Below are 18,823 nucleotides of genomic sequence, written 5' to 3' on the forward strand. Positions count from 1 at the left end.
TAATGTATTCTGAGGCCCCAAAAGACAAGATAATGCAGCTAAACAACACAGTACTGTCAAGGGCATGGGCTCAAAGGGCAGGTAAAGTTCAATCCTGGTTCCCAAATTTTGTATGCACAGAATAATAGACACCACTTCAGAACAGTCTTTCATCTGTGAAACAGGACAGATAACATGCAGGCTGTCTCAATAAAAAACATATACGTTTATTATTTTGCTTTACATTCTGTAGCACCCTCTAGTGGAGTGTACAGAAATAAGCATTATATTTCTACCCTCCAAAGCACACTTCTACAGTGGTAAAGAACTCACCTGCCAATGCAGGAGATAAAAGAGAGGCAGACTCGAAGCTTGGGTTGCGGAGATCCCCTGGAGTAGGAAATGACCACCTGCTCCAGTATTCTTGCCTGGGAAATTTCATTGACAGAGAAGCCTTGTGGGTTACAGTCCATGGGATTGCAAAGAGTCAGACACGACTGAGTGACTAAGCACACACACACACCACATCCAAATACAGGGAATAAAATGAAATCACAATGAATCCTCAGTTAATCCAAAAGAACACAGAATAAAATTTAAAAGGGAGAAAATAACAGATGGGTGTGCACTGGAATCACCAGAATAGTCTGTTATAACACAGACACCCAAACCCTAACAACTACTAGAATTTCTGATTAGTTTGGAGGTGAGAATCTAAATTTCTGACAATTCCCCAACAGGTGGTGCTATTGGTGTGTCTGGAAAACTTTGAGAACCTCTGCTCTAAATCCCACCCCTCCCCAATGTGTGCACGTGTGTGCCCAGAAACACACATATGCACACACACACAAACGTACAGAATCTATAACTGAAATAAGTATAACTTGTGTTGTTTGATTTTATTAGTGTGCCTCTAACAAGGATTTTGTGAAGAATTAAAGAATATCATGTGATATGGGACACAACATCTAAAATATAGAAAGCATGCAAAAAAACTGAGGATCACAGAACATAAATCCCAGGTTCTTAGAACTAGTAAGTGGTGGAATCGGGCTCAAAATTAGGCCTCTAAACTCCAAAAACATAATAAAGTTTAACAGTACTACTACAGAAGACAGGGTGAAAACACAAATATCTGATCATAATTTCAAAAGTGAAAGAAGATCAGTTTTCAATTCCAGTGAAGACAAATGTCTGTACTGACCAGACAACCACCTGTTTTCCCTGCAGCAGGGCAGGGGTCAGGGTGAGGTGGTAAAGCGGGGCAGGTGGCAGCATTTGAAAAGATCCTAACCCCACAGAAAGGGTTAGAATCTTCATCGGCATCAGTGCTTGGGGTCATTCATCAAAAATCCCATGGACGGAGGAGCCTGGTGGGCTGCAGTCCATGGGGTCGCGAAGAGTCAGACACGACTGAGCGACTTCACTTTCACTTTTCACTTTTATGCATTGGAGAAGGAAATGGCAACCCACTCCAGTGTTCTTGCCTGGAGAATCCCAGGGACGGGGGGAGCCTGGTGGGCTGCCGTCTATGGGGTCGCACAAAGTCAGACACGACTTAGCAGCAGCAGCAGCACCCCCAAAAAAGGCAAGAAGAAAGAGATGGGAGGGGGGAATTTTTTTTTAAGGAGGAAAGAAGTAAAGAAAGGAGGTAAACATTTGAATAGAGCCCTACCTAGTAGGGCTATTAAGAAGTTAATTTGATTTTTCTCGAGAAATGAAAGATATATATGATCTTTATAGATTGGAAAGTTCAGCAAATCAGGAAAAAAAAAAAAAGGATGGGGGAATCCCATAATTCCAGGGACCAAACAGCCAATCCTTTGCTGGAATTTGGCGGCATCTAGTGGCAAACTCAAAAGGTATAAACCTCACACGGAGAACTTTCTGGAAAATTAGAGTGCATACTTGCGTTAAGAGCACTCTGCCTGGAAATCAGAACAAGCAGGTAAGAGGGCCTCAGCCCCCACAGAAATTCGGAGTCCCTAGTGGAGGGGAAGTCTGTCGTGTACAGATATTCTCAGCAAAATATTGTGCCAGAATTGGACGCAACTTGGGGGTGGGGGATGAACGGGGGAAGGAGCGGGGGTTGGGGGAAGACGGCTGTTAGGGAACAGCAAAGCTGCTTTTTGGAACTGCTAATAAGCGAATGGGGGATTTGGTTGTTAACCGCTGCTGGGCTACGGCTTAGAACGGGATTTTTGATTCGGAGATAGACTTGGGAAGAAAGTGTATTTTTAGGGTTTAAAATCAAATCGATAGGGGAGACCGAAGTATTTCTAGCGAAAACCCTTTATCTCAGTGATGGTCGCCATGACTTAATTGCTTAATTTTCCGTTTTATAAGAATAATTTTCAAACGTAAAGTAGAAAAATAATCCGTAGAGAACGCGCGCGCGCGCACGCGCCCACACACGCGCACGCACCCGCCCCAGAACACACACGAGCCCCGACGCTAGGGGCGCACGCCTGCGCACACCAGTCACCTCCAGCGCCACGAGGCCTGGCGTTCGCGCACACGCCAACGCCAAGGCCACGCGGGCTCGCTTGCGCACAGGAGCCCTGACACCGCGCGCCCGCAGTACGCCCCCACCCCCAACTGGCACACACATCAAAACCCCCAGTCAACCTTTATTTTTTTTTTTCCTCCGGGAGTTGCGCAAGAGGTTCGGGGGAGTGGCCGCAGATTTGACCTAGCGCTTCCACACTCGCAGGGACCTTAGCTCATTTCCGCCCATCCTGTTTCCGCAGGCCACGTAGACACTTCCTTTCCCAGTTGGGGGGGAACCCACAATGCCTCCCTGCAGGAAAAAAAAAAAAAAAGAAAGAAACCTCTGGGCAGGGGAACTCTGGGTCGTGAAAGTGGGCCACGTGAACACTCTGCCCTATAGACTTATGACCCAACCGCTGTCGCGCTTTTGGAGGGCGGGCTAAAAACCTAAGAGGGCGAACGTCATTGGTCAGAGCCCTCACTAAAGGAGAAAGGTAATTGGTTTCCTTCAAGCCTTAACGGTGAAGAAGCAGGTTGCTAGCACCCGCCTTTACTGCGGCGGAGTGTCATTGCTGACGTGGTGAGCTTCATCCAATCATTTGGTTATAGAACATTCTAAAACTTAGATGAGACGATTGTGATTGGCTGTAGGGCATAAGCCCGCCTCCAGGGTGACGTGTCTGCCTATGGATATCAGTTGCCAGAGAAACCTGGCTTTACTATGGCGGTTGGAGAGTCGGCAGTGGTCACACGTCGTCGTCTGTCGGAAAGAACTGGATCCTCGTTTCAGGTTTCGGGGTGGGGGTGGGGAGAAAGGGTTGACGATTTCCTCTTATCGTCGCGTATACAGACAAGATTAATTAATGGCTTTATGTTCGGGCAGAACTAGATTCGAATTCCTACTCGCCAACGCCCAGCTTGGGCTGGCTGTTCTTTCTGTGTCTCGGTTTCCATGTTTGTAAAATGGTGATAATAATAGTATCTGCCTCAGAGACTTGTGCCTCAGAGGCGTGTGCTGTACATTAGAGCGTATAATATACGACTGCTAGGTAATATAATACGTATAATAACTTAATACGCACCGTGGCTCCGGAAGATGTTAGCTATTACTGTGGAGAGAAAAACCCGCGTAATAGAGTGAGAAAAAACGTAAAATTATGTAAAGTCGATCCTTACAGTGCTTTTCCTATCACCTCCTTCCGTAAAAGAAATTCGAGATACAAAAGAGACGTATCAGTCTTTACCAACGAAATAATTTATTTGACAATTACCTCAAAATAGCGGGGATGGGAATTTTCCGTATTGAAAAGTTAAAAAAAAAAAGCGGGGGTGGGGAGAAACGGAGAACGAGGAATGAGAGCTAGCTGGAGATGAACCACATGCGATGAGTAGGCCTTGTTTGAATCCTCATTCGGGGAAACCAACTATAAAAAAATACTTAAAAGATGCATCAGGAAATTTTAAAGACGGATTCGATATTTGATTTTTCTTAAGGAATTAATGACGATGTTTTAGACGTTATAATGATACTGTGGTTATGTTTTCAAATTGCCTGTAGCTTACAGAAATATATGAAAATACGAATTAAACAATAAAAGCATTCAGACTGGCTTCAAAATACCTTGATGTCTAGGATTTGCTTCAGAATTAGCTCAGCGGTAAGGGGAAGTGTCGAGGGGCTTAGATAAAACAGAATTGGCACTAAATTAATCGTTTAAGCTGAGTGATGAGCTTATGGGATTCCTTGTATTGTTCTGTCTTCCTTGGTATATGTTTGAATTTTTCCATAATAAAATACAGAAAGTCAGCTATTCAGTGCTCTTGAGAAAAACAAGGGTGGGGGGGGCGGCGAGCCGTGGGTGGGGTTACAGATAAAACAAGATGGCCTTCAGTTGGTAATTGTTGAAGCTGGATGATAGATTCGCAAAGGTTTATATTATTCCCCTACATTTTTATCCATTTGAAATTATCCTTAATAAAACTTAGAAAAAAGCAAAAACAAATTATCGGAAATCATGATAAATGTACAATAAGGTAAATTTGAAAATGTAGCCACAAGAAAGGGGGAAAAAACTTGTACGTTTTTTATCAGCTTTGGTGTCCTTTGTGTATGTTAAAATGCATTGGTGGAAAACAAAACGTTCATCTCATATCTTTATTTTATGTCCTTTGCTGTCCCCTTGTTTGACCTTCTAGACTACCATCAGAAAAACTTAAGTTTGCTGTGTAGTGAGGATCAGGTCTGATCCTGATTGCAGAACATCCCTCATTACAGAATCTTGGGTAAGTGCCTCCCTTCTCCTGGTCTCAGTTCTCAAACAAGGTAATTCCATATAACCTTGATAACTATCTAGGAATATTTTGAGGATTAATAAGGGCCTGTCGAGGAAAGCACTCTACATTCTAAGAATGGAAGGATAGAGCTAAGTCCATCTGTGCTTTCAGTATAGAAAGTGCCTAAAAATCAGTGGGCCCTGTAATCTTACATTCCTCGGTAAAGGATACTCTCTAATACTGCCTGTGGTTAGAGCCATGCATCTATATAGGTTTTTTTTTAAGTTTGTGGCATTCCCTATGCAGCATAATTTGGTGGTCAAGAGCAAATACTGACTTCCTGAATTTAAATCCTGGTTCTGCCACTCACTGTAGGATCCTGGGCAGAATACTTACTCACTTTGTCTCTAAAGTTCCTCATCTGTAAAATAAAGATAATAATGGTTCCTACTTCATTGGATTATTAAGGAAATTACATGTAAATTGTTTGGCACATATAAGTAGTTGATTGAATTAATCATTGTGACTATTAGTCCCTCTGGTAGATCCTGTTTTACACACTTGTGCATATGCACACATGCACACGTGCTAATAAAAGCAATAGATACCTTTTTGGAGTTGTTAATAATAATAATACTGTTGATTTCTCTCCTGATTTTCCAGAAGCAGCGGTTACTACTAGAACTGAATTCTGAAATTATAACTTCTGACTTATCCTAACACTCTAGAAAGGTATTGAGTATGTTGATCATATTTATTTATAAGGGAATTTCTAGGAACTGTAATTTTTAACTAGCAAATCAAAACTATATTCAGTCTGCTAACAGGTTTTATATTATTCCTCTTTTCTCTCAGACTCAAAAAATAAAATGTTAAACATAAATATTCCAAGATCCAGAATTGATATAAATGTAACTGACACGGTGTATCTGCATTTAAAGATTTATTCCAACAAACCACTGGATTTGTTCACATTCATTTCTGACACAGTCATATACAAAAATGTCAGTAAATGGAGTCTGTATTCCTGAATACCCCATCATTTGCATGAGGTGATGAGAGAAGGTCTTTCAGTTTCTTGACAGCTTTATTTTCCCATGGAGTCACTATATTTTCCTTTCTACTTTTTTTTTTCCCCTTCTGAAAGCTAAGTTGCAGAGGAGGGCACACTGCCCTGGTGGGAAAGATTCAATAGATTGGAAGGGGGAGGGCACAGAACCTCTTTATGGGAGGCTATTTGGAGAATGATTAAAGATGAAAGAGAGGTGGACTGTTAGGCCAGTAGCAGCCCAGAGAAGGCAAGGGTCAAGGTAACCTGAAGGAGCCTCGAGGGGGAAAAGGACCTTGACCTGGGCCTCTGAGGGTGGACAGAATCCATAAGGGGAGAAGGAAACCAGTTCAAATGTTATGCATACAAAGTATATGATATACAATTGCTTAAGTCCAGCTGTATGTTAGAACCATGAATAAGAATAGATCAGAAAATTAATAAGGATTTTAAATATGCATATTTTAGTGTAAATCTTTAGTCACTTAATTGATATGTGAATCAGTCTCATAATATAAAAAGCTAAAATATTACAGAGTAGGCCCAGGTTTCCTTTCCTCACGCCCCCATTTCTCTTACTCTCCCCAGAGTTAACCACTATATTATCAGTTCTATTTCCTTCTAGATCTCTAAATTATGCACCTGTTTAAAATGTATGTGGATATATATATATATGTAATATTCTTTGGTGTTTTCTTTTACATGAATATGCTATCATATTATAGATACTGTTTTACAACTTGCCTTGGTTGTCTTCATGTCCATTATAGAGTTCTTTGATTCCATTCACAGTGGCATTCCTTTAACTAGTATGATAGTCCATATAAAGAGTAAGCCATGTTTTGTTTTGCCAAATCACTATTGATAGTCCTCCAGGTTGACTCCAGTGGTTTTCTGTTTCATTTATACTTCACCAAACATTCTTGGAACCCCTTTACAAGTGTTAATGCCAGGGCAATATTTATGTCTTTAAATTATGATGATTAAACCAGTGTTGATACTGGTGGGAGAAGACACATCATTACGACAGACTAGATAACCTAGAAACAGTGATACCTTTAAAAATGGAATAATCAAAAATCATTGGAAACTAAGTACCTTTAAAGATCCATATAATTTAGAATGTTATAAAACAATTCAAATCAGTGGGGAAAGGATAGGCTCTATTAATTAGAAAAAAATTAGGCATAATATTTGGAAGAAACTATAAAATACTGAGAGAATACAGGAAGTCATTTAGAATATTGATTTGGGAGCATTTTCCCCAGGCATGACATGCCAAAGTTCACAAAGGGAAAAGTTGACACATTTGTGTTTTTATACACACAGTGACCCACTTAGAAGAATAATGACAGTTTGGAAAAAATATTTCTAACACACAAAAACACCTAGTGTTTAATTATTAGAAGTCAATAAAAGACAAAACAACATAGTAGAAACGGGGACAAAATATATAAGAGATGGATACATACAAATATCTGAACATATGCTCATATATATCACACAAATTCAAATAAAAATATCTTCCTACATATTAGATTCCCCCCCCTTTTTTTTCCCAAAAAGATGTTTATCCAGTGTTGCTGAAGTTGTAGGTGAATAAGCTTAACATCTTTGCTGGGAGTACAAATTGAAACATTTCTTCACAAATTAAATTTACCTCTTAAGTCATCAAAGTTGTAAATAAGCAAATCCTTTGAGCAGTTGAGAATGCCCTTCTGAATACTTACCTAATATGCTAATATATCTGTACACTGATATCTGTTAACAACATTTCTGTAATAATGAAGTGTTGGAAACAGCCTAAATGTTCGTTTATATGGGACTGGTTAAATTATACTATGTGGAGATTGTAGAATGATGTGGATGTTAAAAAGAATGAGCTAAGTATGTGGCCATAGATGCCTGTGATAAAGTGAGAAAACATGAGGGGCAGTATGTGTCTCACCTTTGTCAAGACAATGTAAATCCATGATACATAATCACAATAAGAGCATAACACATTTAGTTTTAAAAGTAGGTTTCTGTGTGAATGTGTACATAAAAAGATTTGAAGACATATTCTGAGATCAGGGAGGGGAGGTGGTAAGAGGATGCCCATATCTATATATTTTGGTGTTTATAATTATGTAATAGTTTTATGATTATGTAAAGGAACTATTACTCAAATGCTACCACAAAATTAATTACTTGGGAATATAGATTTTCAGTTCACAACATAAATATTTGTTTTTGGATGGGTTGAGGAATTAATAAATTTAAAAAATCCATTAAAATGTCATCAATTTTTAAGCTTAATGGAAAAACCACATATTTCATCATATGCATCTTTAAAAATCTTATCAGACACTATAAACTGGGAGAAATATTTGCCCAGATATGACAATTGATAAGCAACTATAAAAAACTTTTAAGAACCAACTCAAAATGAATAGAGGACATGTAAAATATAACTGGCCAGGAAACACTCTTTTTAAATACCAAGACAGCTAATAAAAGAAATACAAGCACCTATTTTCCTTACCAGGTTACAGTGCAGACCAGAGTTGTGAGTTCGAAAATTGGTACAAATTGTGAGGGAAGTAATTTGGCAGCATATTTTACACTACTAAATCCACATCTGGGAGCAAAAAAAATCTTTTAATTACAGGATAAATTGAGGGGGAGGATCACTTTCCAGAAAGAAGGTGGTTAGAAAGTATGCCCGTTTGGTTTCATCTCATACAGCTCTCAAGATGTATGCATATTCCAACCTTACTAACATGGGGAGATGATCCATCAAAATAGTAAGGTTTTAAATATCTAAGATTTGATACCAAACCTTCAAGTATTTACACAGAAATGGAAGATAGAAAAGTAACACAAACATACGAATGTGTTTTCTCTGGCATACCCTAGAACTGACATGTAGGGAACAAGTGGGAAAATATTTGATGACCATCATTCTTAATTTGTGCTTCCATTTTCCCCATGTGTTGAATCACCTCCTCACTGATTCACTAATGTACACCCAGAAGGGACCTAAGTGCTGCTGCAGAAAGTGAGAGATACATATTACACAAAGCTTATGATAAGTGGAGATTAGTGGTGTAGTTCCATAAGCAGAACAGGTGAAACATTTAAGTAAATACTAAATTGTGGAGTACTGACAAATCATATGGTATCAGATGGGGCTACAGTAGTTAGGAAATTTAATGGGACTTTTCCTGGTAGATGAGGTAGATGAAGGGAGGAAGCATGATGCAAATAACAAGTAGGTACACCAAGCCAGTAAACAAACTCAAACTGGCACATTCAGTTTAAAACAGCTCAAAGCAATGTGTAGTGCTAATGTTTTTAATGAATACCCACAGCACGTATGTCACCAAGTGATGGAGTGATGTAAACTTCTAGCAAGGGAGGTGCAAAGTGCAGTGACCCTGATAATAAGTTTGTATTACAAGTAGGCAGACATCAAAAGGATGGTTTTTCCTCTCTTTGATATCTGGCTTCTGACTCCAGGTAGTAATAGTTGCTTGATCTGTGGGATACTCAGATGAAAATAAAGGTACTGAGACCATTCTAAGAAAGGCTGCTTCCTTGGCTTTATTCAGTCTGAGCACAAACCTGGGTATTTTCCTGTCCAATGTCAGACATTTCATTCAACTTTGGACTTGATATGAATAATAGAATTTGTAAAGAATGATGAAATTCACCCACTTAATGAAAACCATGTAGAAATCCTTATGGTTTTCTTTGCATAAGTAAATGTAATCGATGCCATAATATACAGGAGGTTCAGCAGCGGTCATTCTTAGGTTCCTCAGTAAGGAACTGCTGATGACCAGTGTGACATCCAGAAGACTTCTCTGCAGCCTTGCTCCACTTCTGTGTGTTTTGCAGTCTCCTTGGCACTGGGCCATCTTGCTTTTTTTACTTGGTATTTTAACTGTCTCCTTGTTTGTGGAAGCTCTGCCTATTATTCCTCAGGTAGGTTTTCTGGATATCACCTCTATTACTTAACTAAACTCTGATATCCTCACATACTTGTCCCCTCTGTCCCAGTTACAATAAAATTTTTGTAAGAAACATTTTGTAAGCCTAGTAGCTTACGATGTAATACCATGAAACACTAACCACATGTGATCTTTAACAGGATGTGTCTATATATCCCTCTCAGCCAGAAGGTTCTGATTCCTACAGGGTCAGTGTCTGTATTCACAAATTTTGATGCTGAAGAGCACCTTTGCTTGGATTTCTGCTGAGAGCTTTGTGTTCTGTCAGAGGAAATCATATGCTTAGTGATAGCACCCAGGCCTCTTGCCAATAACTGACTTCCCTGATGCAGGGCTCTAGTTTTCTAGTATTACTTACCTCATTTCCCCTTCAGGGATTCCCTGACACCTGCTCACATAATGTCAGGGGGCCTAGCAATTGGCAAAAGGGCTTTTTCTACGGGTTAAAATTGTGGTTACGAGAAACCTGGTTAGGCTTGTCCACCATCACATCTCATTCTTTCCCAGAGGGTACCCTGGTTTTAATAGTCTGATATTTATTCATCTAGACATTTTCTGATGTATACACGTCAGTTTAAAACACAGAAGTTGGACCTCACTGTTCATAAGAACTATCTAAAACATGCTTATTTCTCCACTTGGGCTATCTCTGGGATCCTGTTGTATACATTATACATTATGCAACTTGCCTGTTTACCTAATAGTGTATAATTGAACATCATCCCACATCACTACACGAATCTGCTTAATTCATTTGAATGTTCTTCTGTGGTGTGCATACATCATACTTTCTATTGCCATTTCCCTATTGAAGAATAGGTATTTCCAGTTCTTCAGTATTACAGACACCACTGCAGTGAACATCCTTGTATCCTTATTCACATATGCAGATACTCCTGCAAGGTACTGTGTTGGCTGTTCAGCCACATTGTATTCATGAAATTCTTACCTAGGGGTAATTCACCACACTCCATAGATGAAAGAGGCCAAGAAAGCTTAACATATCTTGCCCAGAGCTTCACAGTCCATAAATGACAGCCTAACTGAAGTAGAAGTATGTCTAACAGCAGAACCCATGTGTTTTCTCTAATATCACAATTGTAAACCACATGTTTTAAAGTTAGATTATTTTTTCTTTTTCCTGATTTCACAAAAGGTCATTGTTGATGCCTGCTTCCCCTTTCTAGGTTGTGTCTCACCTCATCTCCACGACCATCCCAGAAGATCTATAAGATTCCATCTGGGAAAACACTAGGAGTTCTTGGCAGGGAAAGAAGAGGATTGCGTAAGTGAAAAGACTTGTTTAATCTGTCATTCCGTAAGAATCACAGAAAACTTCTGTTTTCATCTTTATCTCACTAATCCTCTCTGCTGCATTTTACAGTGTAAATCATCTTTTTCATTCTTGAAATTCTCAACTTTTTTGGATTCCAAAATAACATTGTCCTAATTCTCCTATGGCTGCTCGGACCATTTTTGCTTGTGGATTTTTTTTTTTTTTGGTAGTCTTTCTCTCTGCTCATCCCTTAAGTATAATTCATTCTTAGGTTTGTCCAGAATTCTAGACTTGTTCAGTTCTTCCTCTGTCCTCCATGAACTATTTCTATTCCTATCTATATGATGGTTACACTCAGGTCTCCATTTCTGCTTCTGACCTCTCACCTAAGCATTAAAGTCACATGTTTAACTGCATACCTCACACTTAATAGGTCTATACCAAACTTCTTTCCTTTCCAGTCTGTTTCCTCCTCTTCTAGATACAGTCTTATTTGGTGATACTACTATCACCTAATCACGCATTCTCAAAACCCTGGCAGTCATCACTGACTTTATCCCCCACCAATTTATCAACGCCAACAAGCTATTGCTGAAAGTAGCATTAGGTACCATTTCTTGTTTGCTCTAAAAATATCCTGTGTTTATATAACTATCACTATACTAACCTTGTTTCATAATTGTCACTTTAGATATTCAAATCCCTAGTACCTGGTGTAATACCTGTTCCAAAGTACATAAGCAGTAATATATGAAGACTAACTTGAATAAATAAATAAACTTGTTTCCTATTTTATTACTAATTCCAAACTAACCATTAAAAATTGGTGCTTTTACTAATTCATTAATTACCCAGACCTGAAATTGTAGGGCCACCTTTGACTCCTCTCTCTCCTTCATTTATCAAGTTCTCTGTTCACTTTCTCTTGACTCTGTCATCAGCCTAGTTCAGGCCTACCTGGACTTACACAAAAACCTTTGCTGGTATGCATTTTGCTTCCAGGCAGCTAAATTAATCTTTCTTGTTTCTTTTGTCTTGTCATTTTTCCTGTTCAGAAATCCTGAACTTCACCTCCACTGCCTTTTGTAGTTTAATTCATTCTTTCTCTGAAATTGTATTCCTGTCTTTTGAGTGACATCAAAAAACTAATTTATGGGCAGGTCTGATGAGTGACTGGGTAGGCTGAGAGTAGTGGGTGAGGGGTAGTGAGGATCAAAGAGTGAGCAAAGAGGTAGTAAGTCACTAACAATTAATTGGTTGGCCCTGAAATAGGATCTGAAATCCAGATTCCAAGAGAGTAGTGTGTGTTGTGCTTTAATAGGCCTTTAGGAAGCACACTGTGTTCAAGGTCTCCATAGAAAACAACCAAATAAAATGTTTTATATATTACAGTGGTTGGAATAAAAACAGGGTTGAATGAGTTCCAGAAAGCAGGGTTCTCAAACCCGTGGACACCAATCTGCTGAAGAAGACAATTTCAAAAAACCAACTAGAAGCAATATGCAAAGAAGTAAAATGAGAGGGTCCTCTGGAAAGAAGACAGCTGGTCCCCAGCAGAAGAATCTGGAAGCAGCACTCCCAGGCAGATGGGGGGGTCGCTCTGCTGAGAACCCCCCATCAGGGTCGGTGAGGAAGACCAGAAGGAACAAACAGAAGACCCCTGGGAATGGAGATGGTGGCAGCACCAGCGAAGCACCCCAGCCACCTCGGAAGAAAAGGGCCCGGGCAGACCCCACAGTTGAAAGTGAGGATGCTTTTAAGAATAGAATGGAAGTTAAGGTGAAGATTCCAGAAGAATTAAAACCATGGCTTGTTGAGGACTGGGACTTAGTCACCAGGCAGAAGCAACTTTTCCAACTCCCAGCCAAGAAAAACGTGGATACTATTTTGGAAGAATACGCCAACTGCAAAAGATCACAAGGCAATGTTGACAACAAGGAGTATGCAGTTAATGAGGTGGTGGGAGGGATAAAAGAGTATTTCAATGTGATGTTGGGCACCCAGCTGCTCTACAAATTTGAGAGGCCCCAGTATGCCGAAATTCTCTTGGCTCACCCTGATGCACCAATGTCCCAGGTTTATGGGGCACCACACCTCCTGAGATTATTTGTAAGAATTGGGGCAATGTTGGCATACACGCCCCTTGATGAGAAGAGCCTTGCATTATTGTTGGGCTATTTGCATGATTTCCTGAAATACCTGGCAAAAAATGCTGCGTCTCTGTTCACTGCCAGTGATTATAAAGTGGCTTCTGCTGAGTACCACCGCAAAGCCCTGTGAGGGTCTACTGACCACTCGCTGTTACGTCTGGTATCTGTAAACGCTCTTTTTGTTAGTCTTTTTTCTTGTATAATTGATACTCTTTAAAATTGTTAATGTATAACAGGGCTTATGTTTCAGTTTTCTGTTTTCTCCTAAACAGAAAATAAAAGGAGTGTAAGCTCCTTTTCTCATTTCAAAGTCGCTACCAGTGTATGCAGTAATTAGACAAAGAAGAAACATTCAGTAGAACATTTTATTGCCTAGTTGACAACATTGCTTGAATGCTGGTGGTTCTATCCCTTTGACACTACACAATTTTCTAATATGTGTTAATGCTACGTGAAAAATGCCCTGATTCCTAGTGCCAAAGGTTCAACTTAATGTATATACCCGAAAACCCAAGCAATTGTGCTTTTTTTTTTTTTTATGGTGCTTGAAGTAAAACAGCCCATCCTCTGCAAGTCCATCTATGTTGTTCCTTAGGCATTCATTCTATCTTTGCTCAAGTTGTTGAAGGATGGTGGTTTGTTTCATGGTTTTTGTATTTGAGTCTAATGCACGTTCTAACATGATAGAGGCAATGCATTATTGTGTAGCCATGGTTTTCCGGAGAAGTTGATATTTTAGGAATCGTATTTCAGATCTTAAATAAAATTTGTTTCTAAATTTCAAAGCAAGCAATTTGCAGTGTGTCTTTAATGTTACTGAGCCTGAGAAGTCAGCAGGCTCAGGAAAGATCTAGGTGGTACTAAAGGAGAGAGTTCCGACTCCAAGTGGAAGAATTCCTTTTATTGTTGGGTGTAGCAGCTGGGATGCACTCTGCCAGGTCAGCTTCTCTTCTCTCCCCTCTGTGTGGCTGCTCAGGGTGGGATTGCTTTCTACTGATGCTTATAAGAGCCACTTTTGTTCCTGAGGCTCCTTGTCTCTGAGTTGGGCTAGTAAATAGGATATTTAATGGGTACTGCAACACTCCTTTAAAGTTAGGGAGAGCTTTGCTGTTTCCCACCAGAGGAAGCATGGACAGCCACCTCCAGTATTAGACATACTTGTAGATTTGGGACCAAGGATGGCACCTTTCCCAGCTCCAGCATTGATGCCATGTTCCCAATGCTTCAATAAACCCTTGGACATAAGATTGGGAATCCTAGAGTTAGGGAGTCTATGGAGAAGAGGGACAGTGTTGGACACCTGTGACGATAAATCCGTCTTCTGTGAAAATCCCCTAGTCAAACGAAGTTTTGCTTCACAACAGTTACTACTTTAGTGAAAAAAGTATTCTATGGTTACCACAGAAACTTTGGAAAATACACTAAGAACAAACAGAATAAGAATCACATATAATCCTGGGTCTGTCAGGGTCTGAAGAAATAAATGGGACCCAAAATGGATGATTTAATAGAGAATTTTCCCCAAGTTGTCAGTCGAGGAGTCACCCACAGACTGGGTAACTTAAAAATTCTAATCTCTTAAAAGGAGGCCAGTCGTCTTAGACTAGGCCTCACCCTAATGAACTCATTTTAACTTAGTTACCTCTATAAAGACTCTGTCTCCAAACAGCCACATTATGAGATACTGTGTTGGGGTCGGGTCCCAAGTGGTGGTAGGAATTTAACATGAGTTTGGAGGTAACTCAATTCAGTCTGTAACATGGTGTTACTACCTCTAGATGAGGAGGAGAGGAGAGAACGGTGAGGAGAGGGAAGAGGGAGTGGGGAAGACTGGAATAGGAGCTGGGGAGGAGCGAGGGGAAGGAGCAGGGGGAGGGGAAGGAGGAATGACTGGAATGGAATGGAATATTGCTCACAGAAACCTTGAGGAAGACAGAATCCCGGAAGGACTGGGGTGAAGTACCTGCCCTCATTCTTCCCTCCGTTTTATCTACTGCTGGTTATTTCCCTTTGGCCACATTGGAAATCAAAAGGCAAAGATGACATTTGATATATCTACATTGGTAAGCTTGGGGGATACAGCAGGGAATAAAAGTAGATTGATGGGGGGAAGGCAGATGAGATTCTAGCACACACATACCTGAAACTATCATTCATACTTTGCCATATATTAGAATTATTATGTTCTCTCTGGGACCTAGGGCCTTAGCCAACTAGAGGAGTTCTTAACAAGGACTTTTATCCATTTAACAGGAAGCCTAGTATACAAGTAAACACATCATCTCTATAATATAAGAATAGTGGTTTAGTTTATTATTTATAAAATTGTTTAGTTGCTCAGTCGTGTCCTACTCTGAACCCATGGACTATAGCCCACCAGGCTCCTCTGTCCCTGTGATTTTCCAGGCAAGGATACTGGATTGGGTAGCCATTTCCTTAGCACACATGCCTGACCGTGTTAGAAGTATCACATTGCCTCTAAATGAACATAAATATGACCCTGAGATCCAACCATAGCATGTTGGTGGGATATCTACTAAAGTTATTATTGAGGATTCCCCATCTTTATTGGTTGTACAAATATCCTATGGTCTTATCTAGCACCAAAGCCTGAGGAGATCCCTGCTGACATCAGATGACTCTCCACACTGGCTGGGGATGAGGTGCACCTTTACCGAATTGGCCCAGTATCTTCAGATCCTTTGTCCCTGCTGCTTCCATCAACCCTTGGGTAGGGGGATCTTTGGTAAGACTAGGTTCCCAGCTTCCCTGAGCCCACCAGAGTCTTCCTTGGGGCCTGATATGGGAAAATACTCATGTCTCTGCTACTGGAAGGACCTACAAATCCTGACCTCTTTTCTCTTGCTGCCTTCACATGGCCTCCATTCCCACCTAGTGAAACCTAGCTTGATTTTGTCAGGATATAATCCTTTTCAAAATATAAAACCATTGGCTTCAAGTACCTTCTGTCTCCAGCTCTGCCACAAACCTCACTCATGGATCTCTGCAGAAAATGAGAGGAGAGAAAAATATAAGAACACAATACACATGTTAATATCTCAATGACATAATTCAATATTTCCCGTTTCATAGGTGGTTAGCTTATTTTTTCATTTTTAAAAATACATTACGAATATTCAGGAGAGGCCTAAAGTACTTTATTAGGATGTAAACCAGGCTATCCTATTGACTAAAAAAATAGGCAATTACAATAACTATACCCAAATTATCCAAATCTGTTGATTTAGCAAGTTTCTCATCTTAAACTATACAGGTGATGTAGTTTCATCTAGCCATCTAGATGACTAAATAGCTTCCCTTCTGAAACTGAAAGGTGGTTTTAAGAATGTATTTACCCCATCAGATTCAATGCCTAGCTAACATGGTGGTTCCATAATAAATGTTGTTATAATTGTCATTTGTAATTTTCATCAATATGATTAACAACAAAAATAAGTTTCCCATTCAGGATAATGTATGTGGATTTCACAGTGGAAGCAGGTTGTGAAATAACCTCATGACACCAGTTAAACACTTAGAAAGTAAAGAAGGTAGCCATTAAATATAAGCCTTGTCTTGCCTAAGAAATTTTCTGGTACAGAATAAATGTTCAAAAATGACAATTCTCTCACCTGTTTCCCTTCCCCAAAGAAAAGGGTGATAATATATTTTTAAGATCTGTGGTTCTCGACCTGAGGTCCTCAGACTCTTAAGGGTTTTTAAAGATACCATTGAGAATTGAACCCTTATTTATTTCCTCATTTTTTTCATAATTCATCATGAGGTAACACCTAGCTGAGCTTTTTCTAGAATCAAATGATATTTTAAAATATATCATGAACTGTGAACTATTGTAATAATAATGGTTAACAGTTTATATAGATAGACATTTCAAAATGTGGAAGTCTGTATAAGGAAGAACAGAAGTTGGAGACACTTTGGATTTTGTTAAATAATATAAAGTTAGGGGAATCATCATGCTATTTCACTGGTTCATGTGTTTGCCTGTACCTTAATTTTAGCTTCTAGTGGGAAGTCACTAAAGCATATACACTTAGAGTTCTAGAACCTTGAGAGTTTCAGAGCGAAGCTCATCTATAGCTACAAGACTTGATAAGATCCTTCCCCTCTTCTACCTTCATCTACCAAATATGGTAAAATACCTGATATTATTTAATATGTGTGAGAGACTAAGTGCTCTTTATAAAAATCATTCATATAACCTCACAACAATCCTAAGAGGAAGTAATGTCATTGTCCTGGTTTTAGAAAAGGGGCACAGAGGCCAAGGACACACAGCTAAAAGTAACAGACCTGGGACTTGAACCCAGTGAAGTCAGGCTTTTTACTATACTACCCTGCCTCTCTGAAAAACAGTACAGCTATTGAGAAATGTGAAACATGAGCTTCCATTTGTGAAAATACCCTGAGGCTGTGTATCGGTGCAGGCCCTCCTGGAAGCAACTGCCAAGATAGGATTAGACAAGATTAGAGATTTACTGGGGGAACACCTATGAAAAATAGAGGAAGGAGCCAGATGACGAAAGCCTTCAGACTGTGATGCACAGCTCACATCGGTAGAAAGAAGAGAGGGAACGAAGGCAGATTAGGCAGGAAGAGTCTCAGACTGTGGTGCAATAATAAGAGAGTCTGTGCCAGGCCAGTGAGGACAAGCAAAGTTAAGGGAGTCCTTCCATGAGCAGAAACTGCCTGGCTCTGGCTGCCCAAATGTGCTCAGAGTATGGGAACAATCTGGAGCAAATGTGGCCTTCGCATAAATGTCAGGGGAGATCTAAAGGTTCTTTTGAGGAAATATTTGAGCTATGTGACTCCCTGGCCACCAAAGACCCGGTGACTTTTTCCTGGCAGTCGTCCACATACCTTCTGGCGCCTGAGTGTTTTGTAAGAACCCTGAACCTGATCCCTCTATGCTTCCTCACCAGAGGGGCTCCCACTCCCAGGCATTGTGGGCATCCTGCTTAGCACACAGCTCTCTCCAGGGTCCTGGACCCTCAATGCTTTGTGCTCTGGAGTTGGCAGGCTGGTAGCTTCTTGGACATGTGACAGGGATACCAGCCTTCTGTGTGAGCAGGGAAGTGGTGAGAGGCCCAGAAAACCGGGCTCTGGATGCTGCTGACCCTCTACCATCAACACCTCCAAAACGCCTTCACACCAACCCACAGCCTGACTGCCCTGACCCCTGGAACTGCAGTGCATAGGGGTGTTCACACAGGAGTGACACCTCTGTTCTCCTGAGCTGTAAGACCACAGGCTTTTAAAGCTCCCTTTACCTGGGGGCATCTGTCCCTCTGGGCCTGCGCTGACGCAAACATCAGAAGCGCCGCACCAGCACACACAGACCTAAAGTCACCACAGAAGCGCCCAAACAGGCCAGGGCACATCTGAGGCCCTTCCGGGGATCTGAGCAAGGTGAGTGGGAGAGGGATGGGTGAGGTCTTGTCTGAGGTCTAACTCCATTTCGGGATGGGGGCGGGTACTTCATTGGACTCTGACAGAAGGGGCAGGCCCTTCTGCTTCAGCCCTAAGTTACCTGGTTAGGCCCAGGCCAGACACCTGTTTGCTCAAGTATCCCAACCAGTGTTTCCAGTTG

At 40.6% G+C, this 18,823-nt stretch overlaps 1 protein-coding gene across 4 annotated transcripts; it reads left to right on the forward strand.

The window, feature by feature from the left end:
- Nucleotides 1-1,533: 1,533 nt before the first annotated feature.
- Nucleotides 1,534-14,001, forward strand: MORF4L2 (mortality factor 4 like 2). Of its 4 annotated transcripts, none has more exons than XM_040264993.1 (5): nucleotides 1,813-1,927; nucleotides 4,666-4,752; nucleotides 5,407-5,475; nucleotides 10,974-11,071; nucleotides 12,455-14,001. In XM_040264993.1, exon 5 carries the CDS (start codon nucleotides 12,479-12,481, stop codon nucleotides 13,340-13,342), a length of 864 nt encoding a protein of 287 aa, XP_040120927.1. In that variant the 5' UTR covers nucleotides 1,813-1,927; nucleotides 4,666-4,752; nucleotides 5,407-5,475; nucleotides 10,974-11,071; nucleotides 12,455-12,478; the 3' UTR covers nucleotides 13,343-14,001. The 4 variants fall into 4 exon arrangements, with proteins under 4 accessions (XP_040120929.1, XP_040120927.1, XP_040120926.1 ...); XM_040264992.1 differs by lacking the exon at nucleotides 1,813-1,927 and adding an exon at nucleotides 3,027-3,259; XM_040264995.1 differs by lacking the exon at nucleotides 5,407-5,475 and having other exon boundaries at nucleotides 1,534-1,927.
- The last annotated feature ends 4,822 nt before the right edge of the window (nucleotides 14,002-18,823 follow it).

The sequence above is a fragment of the Oryx dammah genome, unplaced genomic scaffold (assembly GCF_014754425.2).
Source record: "Oryx dammah isolate SB20612 unplaced genomic scaffold, SCBI_Odam_1.1 HiC_scaffold_23, whole genome shotgun sequence".
NCBI lineage: Eukaryota > Metazoa > Chordata > Mammalia > Artiodactyla > Bovidae > Oryx > Oryx dammah.